Source organism: Pipra filicauda, unplaced genomic scaffold (genome assembly GCF_003945595.2).
Source record: "Pipra filicauda isolate LSUMZ 115617 unplaced genomic scaffold, ASM394559v2 scaffold28_size6257848_pilon, whole genome shotgun sequence".
In the NCBI taxonomy this organism is placed as follows: domain Eukaryota; kingdom Metazoa; phylum Chordata; class Aves; order Passeriformes; family Pipridae; genus Pipra; species Pipra filicauda.
This window is the reverse complement of record NW_024104409.1, coordinates 1586565-1610264: the sequence shown is the minus strand read 5'-3', so window position 1 is coordinate 1610264 and position 23700 is coordinate 1586565. Positions and strand designations below refer to the sequence as shown.

The window sequence follows — 23700 nt, the reverse complement described above, 5'->3', positions numbered from 1 at the left end:
AAAAAAAATAAAGCTAGAAGCAAACCCACATACTAAAAATTAATTATCTCCTCTAAATTATTCAATGCTTAACAAATGTATTCAAACTAGTTATGTCCACAAATCAATTCAAGGCCATTGAAGAGAAGCAATTCTTAGCATACTCAGAAGCCAAATTTAGCATGATGGGTCAATGGCATGCAGTACTCAGTTGTAAAAGACCAACTAGGATCAAAAATAACCCAGTTTAAATTCAGAGGGAATTCAATTTCTGCTGATTTTTTTTAGTACTGCCAAAAAATTACTGAAATACACTATCCTAGTATAAATTTTCTTCATATATTACCCCACCTACCTCAAAAATACGTTTTATTCCTGTTTCCTAACATGCCTGTGAGTTTCCCTACATTTTATACAATCCTTCCAAGCCCTTAGTTCATGACTATATGATTTCCCATTCTGAAATCCCACCATAGACAAGGCTTCATTGTTTCCAGATAAAACTACACTATCATTAGCCAAGAAACTAACATTTTAAACAAAAGCAGTACAAAACACAAACAAAAAATGAGTACTGAGTAAACAGATCATCATCCAAGTTCCAAGTTCAATGTAATGACAAAATCAACAGCATTGGTGGTGCAAGTAAGGTGACAAAAATTAATGTTTAACATTAGATTTGTTAGAAGCAATATTTCCCCAAAAAGCAACACTTTCCTGCATATTTATTTGTGCAGAGATCAGTTATGGACTCTTTAGTAGGATGTTATATGCATGATATCTGTCCAAGCTTTTCAACAGAAGTTCACACGGTTTTAATCACACAGTGCATTTCAAGGAGGAAAAAAATTAACATATATGCCACTGTAACTGTACTCCTGAAAAGCTTTTAGTTTGCTATCTTAAATTATGGTTTAATCCAGAAGTATATGCAATTTTTCAAAATGGTAACAAATAAAGAAAAAAGTCAGTAAAAGTTTTGGGAGATATTTTATTAATGTACAATTTTATTAGCAATGTACAAGAGACATTTTAATTATCTATGTATCCTGTCTCCTTGAAGTTTGGTAAATGCTTGTTCATATATAAAACTACACAATGCTTTTTTGCAAAGGCTGGAAATTGTGAAAATCTAAGTGCTACAGTATATTTTGTAGTGATTTAACACGTTGTCCAGATGAGTTACCAGTTACTTCAGTGAAGGACTTCTAAAAATATTTCTGATCAAGTTCAAATGCACCTGTTCATAAATAATGATTGATTTGCTCATGTCCATTGTACTGCTAAGTACAACTGTCTCCAACATAAAATACCGTTTCAATACATTTCTCCACATGGACAACTAGATAATCCAGTCATATTTACTTTTAGCCAAGTCTAATACAAATTTACAAGTAAAGTAACTTCAAAATTTATTCAGAATAATTATTTTTCAACCAGAAGCTTTACTTTGGACAATGAAGAAGTATATTGCAAGTGACATTCTGCAGCAAAAGCTGGAGGCTTGAGAATAACAATGAAGAGAGACTAAGTATCAGCAATACACACTTTTACAAGAATTCTGACCATTCTGAATGTTAACATTAAAGACCAGATACTTAAGTTTGTGCGCCTGTCAATCCATACCTCCACAAAAAGAAAAATTAAAAATATCCCACAGAACACAGTATTTCAGAGAACATGTTAGACACTGGCATGACATTTCTCAGATCAAATTGGCAACTGAAATTTAACATCCACCTGAGCTTGCTTTGCTAAGGTTACTATTTCAGACAGCTTCACCACCTGAAAAACAGAAAATAATGACTTAATTTCAAAACAATCCTAACTTGACTGAGCTGGATCAATCTTTTTAAACAAAGTAATGCCAGAGAATCATCAGTAAGATCTTAAAGGGGGAGGTGGGTGTAGGATTATTACCTAGTTCAGTACTTCTTAACCACTTTTAAATGAAAGATAGTCAGGTCTTCTAGAAAACATCTGAGTTAATAATGTTTGTTTCTCATTTACAACCAAATATCTTGATAACACGCTAAAAGTTTTAAATTTTATGTGCCACCCTATTATCCTGGGAGCTGTTGGGGTATCTGCTCACAAGAGAGTCTATATATCTAGAATTATTTCTTCTCTGAGTTCTTATTGCAAGCATTTCTGGATCTTATTTTGATACCTTATGGAGCCTCATCTTCTCTTGCATAACAACTCTAAATCTCTCTGAATTACTTCCTGCTTAGAATGAATTGTTTTAACTGAGTAAGTGGTTCTGCAGAAAAAAAGAAAGACTCAGAAATGTGTTTCCCCATGATATAAAATCCATCAGATGCCTTCTAACTTTCTGCAGATCAAAAATTTTCATCTTTACTGTTGCTACGCATTCCTAGTGTGATTTGCAAAAACAAAGCAAGGTAAATACACCCAAAAAAAAAAATCACAAACAATGCGTCTGCATGTCTGACTTTCTAATTATCTTATGAGGCAACAAGATGATCAACTACAGTTTTAATCATGCACACTGAAATATAGTGGTGTATCAAAGGAAGTGCTACATTGCATTTTTTCATCCACCTCAATTTACATATTTTTTCAAAATTAATAAAGCTAAGCTCTTAGCCATTCCCATACCAAGGGGAGCGACTGATCTGATCACTGGTCTGGTTTTCATTTGTGGGGTTTAATAGCTTCTGCCTGCATAGTTGTTTCCCTGACAAACTATGTACTTACCAAGTTGTTAAACACTTGCTTCAGGCTCTGATAATAATAACTGGCACTGTGATTTATCTTAAGCTACCTTAAGTTGATTGAATGGAGTTTCAACTTTTCAATACTCTGAAAAAGATGCTATGTTCTGAAAAGAATATTCATAACCAGCTATCTTACCATTTTTGCAGCTTCATCCAAGTCGTCACACGCAAGGATTTTGAGGCCGCTAGCTGTTATTAAAGCTTTGGCATCATCAACTCGTGTACCTTAAGAAACAGATAAAACACCACTCATTGAACAGGAGAGTACTACTACTAGGGAGCCTCTTCCAAAAGTTAGTGAATAAATTTAGAAGACACCTTTAGTAGTTTCAAAGCAGGAAATCTCTTTTTATTAACTTGCCAACCTTTACCATCTAAACTCAGGGTTTGCCTTATTTTTCCACAGACTTCAACTTACAGGCAACTTGCTACACAATATACAAGCTCAATAACAGTTGTCGATATGGACAGAAATATATTCAAATATATATGAAGCACACTCACCTTGCAACCGTACCACAATAGGGATTTTTAGTTCCAAATCCTTTACTGCCATAACAATGCCTTGTGCTATAACATCACATCGCATAATGCCACCGAAAATATTTACCAGAATAGCCAGTACCTACAGAATCAATGACAATATTCCTGTTAAAAATGGCCAAAGGCACATCAGATAAAAGCAGAACTCAGCCTTTCAGCCTAAGAAAAATTCAAGCTCTTTAAATGTATTAAGGACCTCTGCAAAAGACACGGAACATTTCTGTTCTAGAGAACACTGGCAACAAAAGTACACTTCTATAAAGTACAGCAAAACATACAGCATAACACAGAGCAGAATAGTTGCTTCAGGAAATCAAATTTATCAATTGCTTGTCTTTCTGCTTCTAACAGTACTCCAGCAGAGGTACCTCCCACACCAGTACCTCCACATACTGAAGAAGCTGCGCTAAAGAACACAGAAAATTTAAAAAATTCTTACACAAGACACTGTTTATACAGTTCACAAAAAAGCTAGCATGCTTAGAGTTAAGCTATCTGAAATAAATTTTATTCAGGAGGGCTAAGCTGGCAGCTAAGGGATAATCTTTTTCCTACTCAAGCAGTGGAAAAGAAGGGTAAAAAGATCACAGTCAATGGTGAAAAATGAAATAAAGCAGAAGCCAAAATGGATAAACAGCCTTGGAGGACAGAATAGACTTAACAAGACAAAACATTCCTGTGCAACTGGTTAATACACAGAAACTTGGTTCTCATTATCTTGCAATTAGACTAGCTCATCTTGTTACATCGTTATTGCTCCTGCTACTGATGGGCAGAAGCAACTGAGACTGACATTCCAGAAGGCTGTTCCAAACCAGCCCTGAACTGAACCCTGAGTGCCAGCCAGAGTGCAGTCCATGACACCAGCAGGCTGCACTGCTTTGACTTTCAGCACCAGCAATACCAGTTATAGTCATAGTTTTCTGATAAAAGAGTGAGCAGCTGAAAGAAGGCAGAAAGGAAAAGTTCTATTAAGTCTGTTTGGACACCCTCTATCCATACATCGGCAGAAAACTGGCATTGCAAAAACTGGTCCCAAATCACCAACCCCCAGATTCTTCCTTGTTTTCTTCTTTTCTCTCTGCAGTTTAGATGTTCTGTGCCTGTGTCCCTCACTGTTCCCTCAATTCACTGGGAGAATGTGAAGAAAGAACAAGTCTTATGAGGAGTGGCTGAGGGAGCTGGGGTTGTTTAGCCGGGAGAAAAGGAGGTTCAGGGGGACCTTATGGCTCTCTACAACTACTTGAAAGAAGGCTGTAGTGAGGTAGAGGTTGGTCTTTCCTCCCAAATAACAACCAGTAAAACAAGAGGAAATGGCTTCAAGTTGCACCAGGGGAGTTTTAGATTGGATATTGGGAAAAATTTCTTTCCCTCAAGTGTTGTTAAGCATTGGCATGAGCTACCCAGGGAAGTGGTTGAGCCCCCAACCCTGAAGTTATTTAAAGGACTTGTGGACATGATGCTTAGGGACACGGTTTAATGCAGAAGTGGGTAGTGTCAGACTTCTGGTTGGACTCAATTTTCAAGGTCTTTTCCAATCTAAATGGTTCAATGATTCTAAACACTGTTGCAGAGTGTGTCAGACTCCGCATTTGGCAATAAAAGTCTTTCCAATGAGGCAGAGACTAAGCTCCTCTGTTAAATCACTCACTATTTGTTTCTGGCCCCTTCCAAAGATGAGCAAGTGGTGCCCAACATTCTGGTGTAAAAGTAGCATATCATTACCAGGTTCTGCAAGTCAGTCCCATCTTTTTCTGTTACCCCTTTTTTAATATTTTTCTTTCTTTTTAAAAAGTCCCAAACTGCCAAGTTCCCACTGAGATAAGCACCTCTTATGCAGACCATCAATCCAGTCCTCACGTTATTTTTCTGGGATAGTACAGCTCTTCCTCTAGTTTCAATCGATTTATTATTTTAATAACATGCGAACATTTTTGATAAACTTTTAATAGGATAAAAGATTAATGCCCTTCCAAGCCCATTACAAAGTTATTTTATCTTACATTACACATAACCAATGCTTTAGAAACTTGTTTGTGCACAGCACAGCAAACTTTCATCTCTACAGCTCTATGCACAAAGCAGATCCAGCTGCAAAATGGGTCCAAGAGAAAAAAAAAGTGGAAACCCATCCAAATACTGCTTTCTGTTTGAACAGTGGGCTGTGGGAGTTTCCAACTCCAAGATTTCTGGAAAGATTCAAATACAACTCTAACTTCAACCGGAAAACACAAAACTGTCTACTCAGTACATAGCCAAAGAACCTATTTTTTAAAAAGGGAAAAAATGCAATAGGTTTTCATGCCTCCTTCATCTGCACCAAGATTAAACTAACATCTCCATCTTTTTCCCTTTCTAATTCTATTCTTATAAAAACATGTTTTCTGGAGAGCATGCACTAAGCATTGTCTTCCAATGCCTGTTTACCACTGTGTAGGACCTTGATACGCCAACTCTTCCCTCACCTTTTTATCAGAGGTAATAAGCTTAAAGGCTTCTGTCACTTGCTGCACTGTAGCACCACCACCAACATCAAGGAAGTTTGCTGGAGTTCCGCCGTGAAGTTTAATTATATCCATTGTGGCCATAGCTAAACCAGCACCATTGACTACATGAGAATAAAGATAACATTTAGGACTTCAGTTTATAAATCCATTAGGTCATTTAACATTCAATAAATAGAACATACCTAAGCAGCCTATGTTTCCATCCAATCCTATATAATTGAGATCTGCTTTTGCAGCATCCTTGTCTCTTTGGTCTTCCTGTGTCCAATCCTGCATATCAAAGATCTTCTTCTGACGATAGGCTGAATTACTGTCAAAGTTTATCTTTGCATCCATGCACATCACTGAAAGCAAAAAAAAAAACCCGCAACTAACCATCATTTAATATCAGAGTAACAGTTCAACTGCTACATGAATGTGTTAAAGTATGTTAAGCCTAGGCAGCTAGGTCATACAGTCCAAGCACAATTTTTGTGGAAAAGACACACTTAGCACTGCAACTAAACACAAGATTCTCTCCAGTTTACCCACACAATCAGTTAAATACCTTTAACTGCACAAAAAGGAGAACAGCTATTTCTTGGAGACACTCTAAAAACAAAAAAGCTTACAACAAGCTGTTTGATAAATCTGGGCAAATTATGCTTCACTAATTAGCACAGAATTAATCACTACAGAAGATCTCTGGTTTGAGGGTTTTTTAATCCCCCTTAGTTTTTTGCTTTTAGATTAAATATATACAGTGTGGGTGCATGCATGTAAGCACACAAAAACACAATGAAAAAAATGTCTGAGTTGAAAGAAAAGGTGTTGGGAGAAAACACAAAACTAAGTTTTACGTAGATATAGCAGGTGACGTGGAAAACCTAGAGTATTCTTTACCTCAGAACTAAGTTTCTGTCTGTACAAATGTATCCCTTGACTTCTATCCCTCACTACAAATAATATAAAAATGACAAGGTACAAGATACAGATGGGAGAGACTGCTCCATACCATTAATTTAAGCAGTATTATTTAAAAGGAAAAAAAACAAAACAGGACACTACCACAAAAAAACCAAAATAAACAAACAAACAAAACACACAAACAAACAAACAAACAAAACAACAAAAAAACAAAAACAAAAAAAAAACCAGTAACAACCCGAGTTTAAGTACAAATATTCTCTACAGATTTATTTTTTACTGAGAGGGGAATTGGCTGTGATTGAATAACTATTCTGCAATTGCATATGCTAAAAACATGATAAACATCAGGATATTATTTAATACATCAATAATGTCTTTCAATACATCAAATTCAATCATTCAGTCATTCTGATGCCTGAATAGTACAGGCAGGAGATTTCTAGAAGGTGCTACTATTCTGGTTACCTTTACAGTACCAATTTGGATACATGAGATGGGTCAAGTTTCAATTCATGAATTTTGAAAAGACCTAACTTCCACGAATGCCTTATCCTGCGTAGTTACTCAAGAGTGGAAGATGTGTTCTTTAAAAAAAAAAACAAACCTTGAAAAATTAAAAAAGGAAGCTACTTAAACTTAGGATCCTACTTAGCAATTCAGAGCAGATATCTACTATGTTTAGATTAGGCAAATTTATATGCTTTATTAAATTTGTTTTTCACCATACCATGTTAACACTAAATCCTCTTGTTGTATACAGCTAAAGTTTTAGCAGTGCAAAGCAGGCAAGATTTACAAAAACATCAAGGTGGTACATGAAGAATATGAGAAAGAAACATTACCAACTCCTGATGCATCTTCCACCATAGGATTTATTTCTATCATAGTAGCATCATATTTCAGAAAAAGATTATATAATTTGATCATATTTTCAGCTGCTTCATCCACCAGATTAGGAGGAAATCCCATTTTCTGGGCAAGCTGAAAGTAAAAGATTGGTTATCAGTTAATTCATGTTAGAGGTGTCTCAGTTTAGCTATTATTTCAGTGTCAATGGAATTTACAAATGTAGAACCTGTCCTGTCTACCTGGGGGAAACAAAAGAGTAACTCTTAGGTTTGAAATGATTCTTTTCAGTACAAAACACTGCACTTATCCTAAAACACAGCTAGTAAAAATTTATCATCACATGCCTTTACAAACCCATATAAAAGCTAGATAAAGCACTGCCAAGTAGTTGGATTTACACTATCACCTGAAAATACTCAAATATCTAGTTCAAATGTTTCAAAAAAGGGTTTATGACAACTCAGTAGGTTGAATGCATACACACTTTACAAAATTTAGAAGCAACCCTCCCATCCTTGATAATGTGTACTTTCCCACATTAACAATTACCCTAACAGCTTGCTCCTTTTTTATGCCTTCTACTATATCAATGGGTTCCTTAATTATCGCATCAGGATTCTCTGCAGCAACATCTTCAATATTAACACCACCCTGAGAACTGCCTATCAGCACAGGACCCTAGAACAGAGAGAGGAAAAAAAAAGTATAAGTAATTTTATACTACAGAATTGAACCTCTGCTCTTCCCATATGATACCTCACAGCAATAAAACCTTGTTAGAATTTTTTTTCTTATTTGAGCATTTTACTTGTATGCTCTGAGGAGAGTGTTATTATCTACTCCATACTTCTATATAAAACCTTTTAATAATACTTTCCAAGTTTTAAGGTGTATGTTGGGTCTAATTTCTTTTAAAAAGGAAAACTGTCCTTTGTGTCCACTGTAGCAACAGAGCAATTAACACAGACATACTAGTTTTAAATTTTGATAGAAAGATTGAACTTAGTAATCATGAATTTTATCTTTTAGGTTGTCACTAGAAAAAGAACAACCTTCTCATCTCCATGTTCTCCATTAACCCCTAAACAAACACTGATCAAACACCAGGCACTCATTTATTCATTCTGCCATGCTCCAACTTCAAGGACAAATGTAAGTGCGCAAGACTTAGTGATAAATTACTGCAAACCATACCTGTTCAGCAGCTATAGCCATCACTGAAAGTTAAGTCATGGAGTTCTGACAAAACAGCACTGAATTATTCCATAATAAAAGAACCTAAGAAACCAGAATTGATAGCATTTGCAGTAGTTTTGTTGTTTGGGGTTTTTTTAAGCTGTCTAAATCTCAACAAAAGCATCAAGGACTTAGTATCGTCGAACCTAAAAATCTCTCCTCCACAGTTAAAACATACTCACTTGTAGCACCTCAGCCTACCTTCCTTCCCTTATCAGCACCCATGCATGGATTATGACCAGGGGTATACTAAAGCATATGTGTACTTATCAGCAGAGGTCTTAAACACTAAACAGCTTTATAACTGTTGACAATTAATTATAGAAAATGTGACTCTAGTTCAGAGAACATGCTTAATAGCCACACCACTCTCCTCCCATTACCATCCTTCCAAATGGAAACATATAGCTGGCAAATTATCCTGCATCTAGTAACAAGGTTCAACACAAACACGTCATAAAATAACAACCAAAGTGAACATTTTTGCCTAAAGCATAAACCCCTGTTGGCAAATAATATCCACGTCACCAAGTTCCAGTTTCAGCTGACTATTTTAGTCTTTTTCCCCCCCCTTAAAGGAAGAAGTTTGCAACATCAGGAATAAACATTGTGTACTATTCAATCCTCACACTTCCTTCTTTTGAAAGGCATTTCCTCATCATGAGCATCCTATGCATGTTACAGCAACTACAAGCACATCTAAAAACATAACTTATAAAGTCAGCAGTAAAAACAAAGCACATCCCTATCACAAGGCAACAGCCCACACAGTATACTCAATATACACGAATAAGATTTATTTTTTTATACAAGAACAAGAACAAGTCAGGAAAACATGTTTCCCTTCTTTATCTAATTTGCTTAAATCAGTTACAGGAAATTTTATTTCCACAAGGATCCTTGCTTATTGCTTACACGATTTTAAGATTCTGAATCTGTTAATTTACAGCATTTTAGCGCCACCCTGTGGCAAATCTGGGGTTCGTACAGCAACATTTCGATCTTCCCCGCTCTATTACAGCAAATATCGGAATGTAGGTGCCTAGGTCACATAACTGTACTGCAATCGAACACAATGGATATTTTCCTATCAAAAAGAACACTACAGAGGAAGAGAAAGAAGCAAATACAATATTTAATTCCTAATACTGTTACAAAAAAAATAAATTAGAATACAACTAGTTTTCTAATTCCTCCACAGAATATTATTTCATACTCACACTGGAAATACTCCAATTACCAAAATCAGTGCCTCTGCAAACACTTAAGCATCTGAATAGATGCATCTGAATAAAAACCCAGTTTTTGTTGAGCTTCAGAAAATAAAGTTCCAAGGCCTGTTTTACCCCAGCTTCATTAAAATTATTTACCAATTCATGCTCTATGCTCCACAACAGAACACTTGTCTGTCAGAAACCACTGACTCATTTCAGTAACGCAGTTTGAATTGTAGCCTAAAAAACCACATACCCCCACACAGAGTTCATACAAGCAGAAAAGACTGTGGTATTCATTTTCCTGAAAGCTCTGAAGACAGACCTCTAGGCCCAAATCTTCTTATCAATTCCTGAAGAGTACTGGCATAAGAAAGCTAGCAGCACACTCAAAATCGAGGGACACACCCATACACCTCTAGAACCTTCCCACATTAGAGAAAAAGGATGTTTGATTTATACAGGACCATTTGCTCTTCCACAACACTTTTACTTATCTTGTTCCTGACACTCTTAAACAGTGTGTACATGTACATGCACACATAATGAACTTACTTGAAAAATATAGCTAATATGGGCATCCAGTAGTAAGTGCAAACTAAAACCAAAGTGAAAATAACCCCGTCGGTCCACCCATCTCCTCTTCAGCCATGTGACTCTGAACTTCAGTTGGGACTACCAATGCTTATTTATTATCCCATAAATTTAAATTGTAGCACTTAAACTTCTTTAAAGCACTTAAAAACTAAGGCAATCATATAGCAGAGATATTAGAAAACAATTCAGCTCATATGCAGTTTTGATTTTCAAAAGCAAGCAAGTGAATAAACAGTACAATAAACAGTTTTGATGATTTTTTAAAAATTCAGTTAAAACAAGTTAACTAGCTTACTTCTATTTCTCATATTACTCACTTGAAAAGACCTTTCCATTGTTATTGCAAAATAGTATTCTCTCCTGGGATATCTCCGCTCACAGATAAATACTTGATTGCATATCCTGCCCTTTTCTCCTGTCTGCTTGGTAAACAACTTCTTTCCAATCATTTTGGAGGAGATATCTTTCGCTTCTTCTGGACTAGAATAAAAGAAGCTCAGAATGTGACACAAAAACTGCTGAAAAAACAGAAGTAGCATTAAAAAAAAAATCTTACCTAATTTTTGTTATTTTAAGGTTAAGAATTAAAATATTTGTTTTAAAGAAAGCAACAGGTTCAATTCATAATGTGAAACTGTTAAGTTTTTCTACTTGGTTGGATAATTTAAAAACAACTTACGAAAAAACTATTTTCACTCCTCCTTTGAGGCCACCTTCAAACGTTCCTTTTCCTCTACCACCAGCTAAAACCTGTGCTTTTACCACAAGATCCTTTGTACCTAGAACAAAAGAAAACCCAAAAATTTGTCATCTGTAACTACTAAAACAAATTGCCCCAAGTAGAATAATAAAGGCTGCTTTAATTTTATCCCGCCTTCTCCACTCCCACCATTCAAAATACAACCATGTAAACTGAAGACTGTATTGTAGCTCACACAGATTATTCCAAAAGTCTCAAATAATTCACACATTGCAGCTTTAGGCTGCTCTGCGAACAAACCTTGGTGAATTAGTATTCAAAAGTGTTGGTACTTTGACTGTTCTGATACATCTTTAACATGTGTTTGAATCACAAGTGATTAAGCACCTAGTAAGAAACGGTTAGCATCTCAGACTATTAACAAGATGAAACTGAATACCTGACACACTGTAATCCAAGATTTTCCTCAATCAAGTACAAATACCCTATATCCGTAACCACTATCTTCCCAGCAATGATGTGTAACTATAGCACTTATTCAAGTCAGATTGCAGATCTACAGCTTTCAGCAGAGCACTGATGCATGAGCTTGAGTGCTTTGCAGAATGTAGAGGCCTAAACAAATCCATTGTTTTTCCAAGAACAGGCAGAGTAAGCCCTTTAGTTGGCTTTAACTGTTTAAAAATCCTTTACAAAATATTCTTCCAGGTAGGGGAGACTGCATTTGGGTTTAAAAAGTAAAGTACGAGAATATAATTAAAATGGAACTGGGACATTCTGAAAGATTAAAGGCAAAAAAAAGAGTTCATAAAGTCATTTAAGGTGATAAAGCAAGAAAAACTAAGTCCTGAGTTACTATTCAAGTTCACTTAGAGTACAGAGAGCAACTAGACAGCAAGATGTTAAGAGCTGGCCCATTCACATTTGTTCAGCACATCCCATCTCTTCTCATGCCACCGTTAGTTGAGCCACTCTGGTCTTTCTGAGCAAAGAAAGAACTTGCTGTTCTCTTGGATGTGAAAAGGGAACCATGGAAAAGCTTAAGAATAATTACAGTACTCAGGCAAAACTAGCCACTACACATACTGAGGAAGATCACGGCAGACAAAGAAGTTGTGTTGATTTCTATTTTGACCTGCATCCTGCTTGGGCAAGTACAATAAAACTTGCATAATATCACAAGCTAGGGAGGCTATAAACAAAGGGAATACCCAAGTTACTACTCCCAACTAACTACTGGTTGATTTTACTTCTTGACTGCCTACCTATCAACAGATCTCTGAATTCACAACTGATTTAAAGCCCTTTTTTTTCCACAAGAAGCATGAAGGTTATGAACACACAAGTATATGTCAACTTATTACAGTCTATGATTCTAACATTTAATTCAGTTCCTGAAGATAACTACTTTTTTATAGCTACCAAGCATTGGCAATCGAGTAAGATAACATACTTGATAGAAGCCACACAAGACTTAATTTTACGCAGCTACTCTAAGTACCAAGCCTGCTTTAGGAAACACTAAGTGCCATGTATGAATAAGACTGTAAGTAGCAGCTTCATGGATAAATGAAGCCATGTACTCCAACATGCGAGATTAAAGTTCCATCCATCTGAAAACAATTTACCTTTTACGTACAAGGAGCACGACTTTTCAGTGTTAGTATAAAAGAGAGGAAAACACTTTCTTATCTGTGAAGAGGCTAACAAAACCCACCACCTCACACTTGTTCCCTTGCTCACAGAGGACCTACCAGGGCTCCTCCACAAGGATCTGAAGTGCCTCAAATATTTAAGATCTAATATATTCACAGTGTTATTTTACTATTTTGAGGTTTCCATGGAAGATCTGACAATGTTTCAGAAGCAATATACTTATCAATCAAGACTAAAAGATTTAACTTACAGTCCACTAGTAAGTTCAGAAGAGAGGGTCCGCTCTACTTTTCATTTCCTACACAAGTCCAGAAAGCTAAAAAGCTGCTACTACAGAGAAGTTTTCAAGAAAGCCAAAAGTTCACCCACAGGCACCTCTTTGTGGTGGTCATTCCTCCTAGCAATAAAGACCAGAATCTGAACAAGTGAAAACTACATCCCAACTAATGCTCTGGCAAGATCTCAGCTGGAATATCACACTTAGCGCTGGGCATAGAAGTTTTTTCTGGCTACTAGGATGATCACTGAAATTAAGAGATACCCTCAAAAGAAGAAACTAAAGGAGCTTAGCACTTCTTTAAATCTATCAAAGGAGAAGAAAGCAAGAATACAACTACAGTCTTCAGCCATACCTGTGCAGGATAGAACAAGAACACACAACTATGGTGTGACTCTTGGGGATGGTTCTCTGCAGGGCTAGGAGCTGGACTCAATAATCCTTGTGGGTCCCTTCCGATTCAGCATATTCTGTGATTCTGTGAACTACATGTACATCATTCATTCCAGTTGCTGCTCTACACCAGCCAAAAACAAAAGCCACCTACCAAGGGAAGTCAGTTTTAAAGCGGTGCAAGAGAAAAAGACCCTTCTTTACACAAAAGATAATGAAGCCTGCCAGGAGATGGGAAAGAAGAACAGAAGAGTCAAAAGGAACTGGGTAGAGATGTTCCCTCTGATATCTCTAAGACAACAAATATGAATGCTGAAGGGAAAGGAGGGGTAATGGACAGCAAAAATAGGCAGGCTAACAACTGCCCTAAATACTATGTTCTTCTGTCCTTAGGTAGAGTATTGGGCTAAATGCATCACTGCTCTGATTCTGTAAGATGTTTCTTTAAAATGTCATTATTATGCATTATAAAACTTTGTCAACATCTGAAAAAAAGTGTGAGAAAAACAACTTTTAACTTTTCACAATCAATTTGGCCGTAACATCATTGGATTATCCCTTATGCAACAACTGTGTCATTAAATGAGCAGGATATTAATGATTTGTAAATTGTTTTCCTACAGCACTCCAAGCAAACTGCTTAATTGCATAAACACATAATACTTCAAGGTTTATTTAACCAGTTATGTTTACAAGCAATTAAGCTGCACAAATGTACCTGAAACAAAATTTAAGATAATATGTCCCAAGGAAACCATAACTTAAGCCATCCTGCAGGAAGTTTATTGTTCAATAAACATTTTTTCCCACAGCTCCTATATAAAATTACCCTAAAACTAGAGGACAGAAATGTTTGCTCATACACCCCATGTGCAGTGTTAGAGCTGCAGCACTGTCACAATCTGACACAGAGAACTGCTGATACACGGTAATGCAAGGAAAAAAATTGGAAACCAGCAGCTACTATCATTTTCTACTCAGTATCAACAGATGTGCCCTTGTGTTTTGCTTATATGGTTTGAAATACTGCTAGGCTTTTGTTTCAATAAAATATAGCAGTTTCTGCCCTAGAGCAGGTACCCACATACAAAGCCAGGACAGTTTATGTCAGCAAACACAATCCCACAGAAGTCCTATACTGCCTTCTGTCTTCAGCTTTTCACTCCAGTCTTTTCTTGCGCCAGCATAAGCATTTGTGTGATCATGCCTTGAGAAAAGCAATTCCCTGAAGGTAAAAGCTCACACAGCAGACAGTACTTTTGCAGACTTACGCGCCGTGTGCCATGCGCATGCACAGGAACACTTCAGTGAGCAGGACTTCAGCTTTCAGCAGCAGTAACAAACCATAAAGCCTTAACACAGGGCCCTAGAATAGCAGTACAGACAGTGTCCCAGGTAAGCAAGCTACAGGCCAAGGCACAAATCTCAGAACAAGCATTTGTTAAGCATCATGTTTCCATGTTAATGGCAGTCAGCACTAAACACACATGTAAGTAGCACAGCCTGAAAAAAAATCAGGAAATGTTTAGAAAATTAAGAGTAGATACCAATGAGGACAGGTGTCTGAAATCAGCAGAACGCTGACTTAGCACTAATGTGTTCAGGACAAACTGTACGAAAACATTCTGCTTTACAAGTTTCCATTCTGACTTTTGCCAAATCACATTAATAGGCACTTCTCTGCCCAACACTAACTGTAGCAGCAGTACTGCATTCCACATATTACAGACACCTTCACGATAACTATGCAAGCCTAATCTACTCTGACAAGACAGACAACAATAGAAGGCAGTGACAGGTTAGTAACACAAGTCTCAACCAAGTTCCCAACTACCATTCAACTGCAAACTTATCCTGGGAGAGAGACAGAGACACATAACTTTTGCCTCAGCTAGTATTTCAAAGTTCTTGTACCAGAAAAAGTAACTCTCCAGTTATAACACAAACTATGTAAGTTTTTTATTGCACAGATACAATAACAGCTCTAAGTTTAAACAATATAGTTTATTTACTGGCATTAGGAAGCAAAAAGATGGGCTTGTAACTAAAAACAGAAGCGTCAACCCAAATAATATGCTGACCCTAACTCTGTCAACAGAGGCAGAGAATCTCTTCAGATATACGGTCTGCATTTTGCTAGTAAGTATAGTTATTTAGAATTCTAACTTAAAAATCACATTTTTTTCAGCATTTGAAACTTCTGAGTGTTCAAAGACTCACTGCAGACAAATCAGATGTATGATTATTGAAATAATTATGTGCCAGGAATCTTCATACTTTCACTGAAAGGACCATACCAGTCAGGAGAGCAAACAGATGTTTTGCTATTACAAAATAGTTTCTACTCAAATACTTCCTGACATTATTCAACTGCATCAAGTTCGTCATCAGCTCACAAGACAGGTTTGGTTTTGGCAACAGTCTAAGTCAAGCAATTAAAATACAGAGGTCAAAATCTTAATCTGCTGGTTAGACAAGTTTATTTTAATTAGTGAATTATCATCAACAACATGTTTTGGTATTTTAACTTCAAAGGAGTAAAGCACTACAGAAGAAAGCAAAAGCTAAAGCAAAATGTAAGCTTCAGATGCCAAAAAGGTAACATTTGCCAGAATTTAGGTACATGTTTGGTTTCTAGACTACTACCTGCTACTGCTGGTTATCTAGAGATTTTGACCAGGTAAGTAGAAACATAACTGCATGATTTTTTTAACACCTGGGGGATTTCTGCACAAATTTGCCACCTTAGATCATCACCCATGTCCTACAGCACCTGAATAAACACTCTGGAGTTTCAGACTCTACTATCTAATGTCTTTTAGGTTGTCTGTAGAGTCAAGCAGGTAACTGACCAATGGGGAAAACTGATAATGGTAAAACAACCAAAAAAATACCGGGAACAAAATCTAGACATGAGCTTTCAGTATGACATAGAACATATAAAAATCCCAACAACTTAACCACAGACTACAAAGGAAGGTGTGGCACACACTAGGGAAGAAAACACTCTAGCTTTTATGCCACAGTGCCTGGAATACCTTTCTTTTGAAGAGCTAGTAAAGAAAAAGCACTTTACCTAAAAAAATTATTTCATACTACACGTACTACACTTTGATTTCTGACTAAATCAAGCCTGAGAGAAAAAATTCTATTTATAAATTTACCCAGATTTACACATCGCTATTTTGTTGGGTTTTTTTTTTTTTTTTTAAACAGATACAGGTTGTATACTTAAGCCATAGACAGAAAAATAAATAATATCTAAAAGAACTTAAGGTCTTTTCAATGTTATTGAAACCTCTTAAGAGATCTGAAAAAAAACATCTATTAATCATGGAACTTTCAGCAGGAATACAGCCAAGCCAATTATTTGAGTCGTTCTGTAGAAAGCATACCAAAAATAGAACATTCTTTATAAACCACACAGATATGGAGCTGCACTAGATCTCTTAAACTGCAAAAGCAAAAGCAGCAGACTCCATTGCTTTCAGTCTCCTTTCAAAAACTTTGAAGTAGAAAAGTGAAATGTTATGCACTCAGTTTTTAACACCTCCTTATTCTGTACACATTTTTGTTTTTCTAAAATTTGACACTGCCATTAACATAAAGCTGTGGGATTCACTATCTGAAAATGTGACAAAACTACCGGAACACAAAAGCTTCTTCAAGATATTAATGACTTAAAAAGTCTTACTTCTCAAATCATCTTGAACAGAAATAAAAGAAAAGCAGGCTTTGCTACAGGCATACAATATGTCACTCCCTTCCACACACCCGTTAGCGGAGGAAGGTGTCAGGAAGCATCAAAATCTCAGTTACAGCAATAAATACACTTTCATAGGTGCTGTCTTAGCTCAGCAGAACACACTATTTGAAATGTATAACACTGCTGTTTGTTATCTGCTATCACACTGATAAAGCATATGTTCTTCAAAAAATAGTCTTTAGGTTCATTAGTCATGTTCTTGATAACAAACACATATCAGCTTCTAAATCGGAACTGCTCACAGTGCTAGCTGGAATGCACACATGGCTGAGAGCAAACCATAAGCTTGGAGGCAATTATCAAGACATGCTGCAGCCTCTTATTAACACTCAGGAACAGAACTCAGCTCATTTTTTCAAAATTTAAGCAAGATGTTCACGTAACACTGATTTAGCTACAGCCGCAGCTAACGATGATAATCACTGTTAATGGGAAGTTTGTATTTGTTATACATTGGGTAAAAAGTTACCCATTTCTAAGTGAAGTATTTGCAAAAGAAATCCAATCCCAAACTCAACCTTTAGTCAGAAATCTGCTCTATGTAAATTTATCAGGAGCATGTGGTTCAGCACTAGGGAAACAGAGCAAAGAGTATCACCAACTATCTTTGTAACAGTCTAGGCACGCATTTGAAAAAACAGTTTTAACACAAAAAGAAACAAAAAATAATTTCATATCTACTGGCAACTACTCTTACACAACAAAAATAAACAATGAGCAGGTGGACAAAAAAAGTGAATTTTTTTCATTCTGATAGAGATTTGGTTTGTTTGGTTTGGGTTTTGTTGGTTTTTTTTAAGTACATACTAAATGAAAACTGGTGGGTAAATGGCAACAATAACAAAGAAAACCAAAACACTGGAGCAAAAGATAATCTGTCACCATTCAGAATAAGTTTATGTTTGAGCAATGCCTCAAAAATTCAAGATCCTTCAGTGTGTTCTTCCTTTTGGGAAGTCTTCCTTTCCTCCTCTCAGCCACAGTGTTGAATACACACTAACTTCAACGAAGTATTTGGCTGTCAACCAGAAGCCCCAAATTCCTTTACTGAAGGATGCTAACTCACACACTGCACAACTTCATTTTTCTGATCTGCAAGAAATTGCACAGAGTCACATACTCCAGATAAGAGGAATACCTGTGACATCACATGGATGACACAGAGCTATAAACCAGCAGTTGGACGTACCTACTTTGCTACAGGATCCCGCTCCAAACAAGGAACAAAACAAAGGAACCCTGACCTATGAGTTTCTGGGCTGTTGATTAAAGAGTCATAGACAAAGGTGGTCTGTCTCATTTGCCACCAGCAAGATCTGTGCAAATATTAAAGTCGAGCAAAGGGGTATGCCTGATCTGTGAAGTTCTGATCATGCTACAAGCTCACTCTTGACAGAAGGCAAGAATCTGAATTTTAAACCATTCTCAAAAGTACTTTAGCATCTTCCTTTCATATTAATAAAATTATTATAAATTTGTATCATTTACTCTCTAACAGAAACAAGATAAAGAAAGCAGGCAGACCATACTTGAATTTCTGGGACATCAGATCTGAAGGAAAATCAGCTTTTCAATTCCTTTCTATATTACAAAGCAGCATAACTTCCTCTAGAAGAAAAATTATCTTCTTTTTCAGATTTCATTTCTTAAATTAAATCTACACATGAAACTGAAATGAATCTAACAAAACCTATAACCTCAGGAATCACTACAAATATATCTATCTGAAGGTGAAAAGAGAGTTGGGCATGTACATAGGGGAGTAAAATACAACAAGCAACATTCTTCATTAAAACTATGTGAGAAGCCTACTACACCTTTCTGAGGGAAAAAACCCCCAAATTTTAAACTAAAAAATAACCCAAACATGCAAATCAACTAACCAAAAAAACCCCCCCTCTATTAATGCCTCACACAATAGAAGTTGATTCTATATTACATTCAAATTAAACAAAAAAATGTTACTAGTACACATAGTAGGTAAAGTGCCAAATTAATAGGCAAAGTCAAGTCCAAACTAAAGCTCAGCCTAAATAAGGTATTTAAGCACCAGGTAAATGAGACTGGATACTTTTTCCACCAAAAATCCAGGAAATAAGTGTATAACTACAAGCCATCGAAGTGCTCCCCCCCGTATGAAGTAGGTGCATTCGAAAAGCACGCTCACAAAGGATAGGATTTTACTCTTCTTCTGCAGCCTAAAGGTAGGTATGTTTTGCATCTTCTGCTCTCTAAGACATCTTGTCACCACCACTGAAGCTCTTCACACAAGATTTCCTTTAAGCTTGCTTGAAAGCAGAAAGAAATCCAGGATTTGCAGAGTCTATTACTCATCTCAAAGAAGGTTAGGTAATTATATTAGTCTAGGATACTACAATTTATACCTGACCTATTCCTTCTTAAGAGGAAGGTTGCTTCACAGGAAGGGCTCTCTTAAAGAGAAGGTATATTCAGAACTCCAACGAATGCCTTACCATGAAAGAGAAAAAGTAGTTATACCTTGTATCAATCCCATGCCTATTTTGTAAAAGTTCTCTTTAATAATATACCTATTTCTTTTGCTATTTTGTAAGCTTCATCTGGCGTCTTGGCAACTACTCCATGTGGAACAGAAATACCAGCCTCCTTCAACAGTCCCATGCTCAGGTATTCATGGAGCGATAGCCTCCTCTGTTGCTGCTGTTGCACCTGAAATCCATGATTGTTGAGTATTCCTGGACCTCCAGCGAGTGCCTGAAGGAAAAGAATTAAAAAAAGAAAACAAAAACAACAAAGAACATGACTGTTGTGAAAAACTGCCCTCTTTGTTTAGGTTAAAAAAAGTCTACATATTAAACAAGTACAGTTCAGTGTCCTAATGCAAACACCTGCACATTTAATCCTACCATTCCACATTAGTCATTCATGTCTAGTCAGGTATTTGGTTTTGGAGGTTTTATTGGGCAGTGGGAAAGAGCTGGTGAAGCTGCTAACACTGACAAGGACTGGCAGTGTTAAAACACCCTTGAGTGTTCAGTTGACATTTAAGTACTTTAAGGAAAACACCAGTAAGAAAAAGAACCTCGAGGAATTTCAGAAGCATATTGTCACACGTAAATTAGTAGCAACAAAAGTGAAAAATGTTCGCTGCTTTTTCCGTATTTCACTATACAGGAACAAGACCTTCATTTTTTACACACACAAAACAGCAAGCCCACCGAATTCAGCTAACCCATGAACAGAGATCAGCACCAAAAGATTCATGGCAAAAAGACTACAAACTTTTCCATTAATTTTAATTTTTTTTTTTTTAGCATGCACCATTGGCACAAGCACCGAAGCAAAAATCAGCTCGTATTAGAAAGTTTCTAACAGACAAGATTTTTAAGGGTTTTTTTTTGTTTTGCAAGTAGACAACACAAGAGCTTTACTACGACATTCCAAGTTAGCGAATCGGCAAGGCCTATTTAATCTCCAAAGGATTCCTCCCGTAAGCAGGAGGCCCTTTCCTTGGCACAGAACCCAAGGGACAGTCGCCGACTGACCGCCGGCCCCGGGAGGCCGCGCGTAACACGAGAGGGGCGCTCACAGCGACCCTCCCCCCTAGGTGGCAGGAGGAGAAGGTGGCACCGAGTGTCACCCACTGTGTCACACACGGCAGCCCGCGGAGCTCCTTCGTTTGCACCGCCTGCCAGGGGTGCCGCAGCCAAAACCAAGCCCGCGCCCCGCAATGGCATTCACAGGAACCAAGAGCAGAGGCTGGTGGAGATGCGAGCTGCAAGAATTTAACTGGCACAGCCCGACCTAGCCGATGGGCAAGGTGACGGCGGAGATGGAAACACTGGGTTTTCCAAGCAAGTCAGGGGAAGGGGACGCTAAAAAGGAATGGAAATGGAAGCACGCCGGGAAGAGCTGCCACACGCAAGAACAGCGCCTGCGGGGGGGTGAAGGTAAGCACAGGGCTGCCAGCCCTGCCAGCACCGCAGGGCAGAACGGCGGCGCGAGTGGGACGAGACGGCCGCTCCTCCCGCCGGCGCTACACAGGGAGCGACCGCGATCCCGACCCGGTTCTGCCTCGGCCCCGGCTCCGCCCGCCCGCCTGCCCCGTCTCCCGAGCGGCGGCTGTACCTTCCCCGCGGCGGAGCCCAGCACAGCGCGGAGACCGCTGCCCCTCAGCCCGGCCGACGCCCGGCTGCAAATCATGGAGGCCGCCATGGCCGAGCCCCTTCGCCCTCAGGTGCCCCTGGCAGCGCGCACGCGCCGCTCCCGGCGGGGGCGGGGCAGGAAGGGCCTGGCGCGGCGCCTCTCCCGCGGTGACGCCGCGAGGGGAGGAGCGGCTCTGTGGCGTCCTCCTCGCCCACTTGTTTTTCAGCTGTTCTGGTTTTAATAAAGGTTACTTTTTTTCTGACAAGGTTCCTAAAAAGGGTTGTAATCCACCAACAACGTTTTTACCGCGTCGGCCTCTGCTGGCACCGCCTGTGTCAAAGGGGAGGAGAGGGGCACAGCCCCCTTCTGCCACCCCACCCTACCGGTTCAGCTTCAGAATGGAAAATTTTTCTATATTTTTACTCTGAGGAATTTTTTTTTTTCTATTTCAGGGTATTTTCATGCAACAACTCAAACGCACCCATTATTTGATAGGAAATGGCTTTAAATTGATAAGAGGGCAGGTTTAGATTAGACATTAGGAAGAAATTCTTTACTGAGGATTGTGAGGCACTGTCACAGGCTGTCCAGAGAAGCTGTGGATGCCCCATCCCTGGAAGTGTTCAAGGCCAGGTTGGATGGGGCTCTGAGCAAACTGGTCTAGTGGAAGGTTTCCCTGCCCATCGTAGAAGGGTTGGAACTAGATGATTTTTAAGGTCTCTTCCAACCCAAACTATTCTATGTTTCTATGACTGCAGTCCCAGTATTTCTAGGTACTTTGCAGCCTATCTTCCCCCCGCCCCATATCAGGCCTCTCCCCCACCCTACACCACAAACCCCATTTATGCCTCACACAGCTCCAAGCTGCGACTCCCCTTCTGTGATTCATGGTCTGTACCTTCGTGGCCTTAAGTTGGTCACTGAGGAACTGAAGCAGAGGGCAGGTATCTCTGCAGAAACTAGTGACCAGACCCGTGATTCACAAGGAGGTGAAGCTTTTTCCTTTAAAACAAAATGGTAGTTGGGAAAAGAGATATTGGCCTAGGATATTGGAACAAGAATGTCCTCTACCAATAATAAGGAAAAATGCAGTTATTTCTGTATGTTATGAACATCAAAGTTAGATCTGATTTAAAGGAAAGCCATGCTGGAGCTATGATTTTCCTGAGTTTTGTAGCTGGAATTATCCATTAACTGGACAAGTTGCCTCTTTTTGTTCTGAAACTGAAAATACACTATCATAACTTCTCCTTGGGTGAGTATTGCAAAAGATGGAGTTAGCATGGTTCAGTTATTTCACTCCTGATCCTCTGCTGTCCTAGTGTTGTCACCCCTTAGCACTGCAGTGAGCTCAGCAGAATGGTTAGCTCTGCACCACTGTGTTCAAACATGCAAGGTAGGAGGATATGTCACTGAACCTGTAAGCAGCTGCAAAATTTTAATAGACCATCCAAAATTTTCCACCACAGCTGATAAAATACTTCCTTCTGCCAAGGGCAAGGCAAAACAAAGCACTTAAACTTTGTGCTCTTTCTCTCCTCTGTACATACAGTGGCTCTTCTCTGCCTGCAGTTCCATCACAGGACAGTACCCATATGCTATTTCCCCATATAAACTTCAAGAAAACTCATAATTCCAGGAGAGTCCCCAAAATGACCTCTACCCTGGAAAGAGTACGCAACAAAGTTTACAAGACCATGTAACGAAGCTTAGCAAAACTTTAGACCTTAAGCTTAAAAGCTCAAAGCTACTGTTCAGAGAAATACTGGCTGCAGGTCAGGAAACCAGACTTATATCCCGACTCAGTTGCTTGCTACTGCAAGAAAATTGGTCAACTATCTCTAGGCTTATAATTAATTCTTGCCTTAGCAAAGACTGTAAGACATTCAGAGTACAACTACTAGTGTATCTTCTTCTCCTTTCCAGTTTTAAGATGAAGATGGTTTTTACCTTATACATCAAAAGAAGAAATGTTACATGGTTGACAACACTTAAGGACTTCTAGAAAGATTGATGCCATTGTCTTTAGTCTGATACACAGCTGTATGGAGAGATATATAGTCCAATTTCTTTCCAGCTGTGAGAACTGGTTTAACTGGGATGCACTGAAGAAAGCATGGATTTCTGTCTGATCAGCAGTGCCACCATATGGTTCAGACTGTCAGCACAAGGTGATTGGGAATTGTTACAACTCAAATCTTAAAACGA

At 38.2% G+C, this 23700-nt stretch overlaps 1 protein-coding gene across 1 annotated transcript; it reads right to left on the bottom strand.

Moving 5' to 3' along the window:
• Positions 1-952: 952 nt before the first annotated feature.
• Positions 953-21600, bottom strand: SUCLA2 (succinate-CoA ligase ADP-forming subunit beta). The gene is made up of 11 exons (XM_027721347.2): positions 21475-21600; positions 19917-20100; positions 11255-11354; positions 10893-11055; positions 8078-8206; positions 7522-7660; positions 5953-6114; positions 5729-5871; positions 3225-3345; positions 2857-2945; positions 953-1764 (listed from the first exon to the last, which is right to left on the bottom strand). Exons 1-11 carry the CDS (start codon positions 21559-21561, stop codon positions 1690-1692), a joined length of 1392 nt encoding a protein of 463 aa, XP_027577148.1. The 5' UTR covers positions 21562-21600; the 3' UTR covers positions 953-1689.
• Between the last annotated feature and the right edge of the window lie 2100 nt (positions 21601-23700).

What these genes read in the sequence shown, in the direction of transcription:
- SUCLA2 (XM_027721347.2), bottom strand. Translation starts at nt 21,561, where the DNA reads ATGGCGGCCTCCATGATTTGCAGCCGGGCGTCGGCCGGGCTGAGGGGC. An exon ending in CAAAATAGCAAAAGAAATAG is followed by an intron (nt 11,355 to 19,916) that starts GTATATTATTAA and finishes CTTTTGTTCTAG; the next exon opens with GTACAAAGGATCTTGTGGTA. An exon ending in TATTGTGGTACGGTTGCAAG is followed by an intron (nt 2,946 to 3,224) that starts GTGAGTGTGCTT and finishes CTGTTTCTTAAG; the next exon opens with GTACACGAGTTGATGATGCC.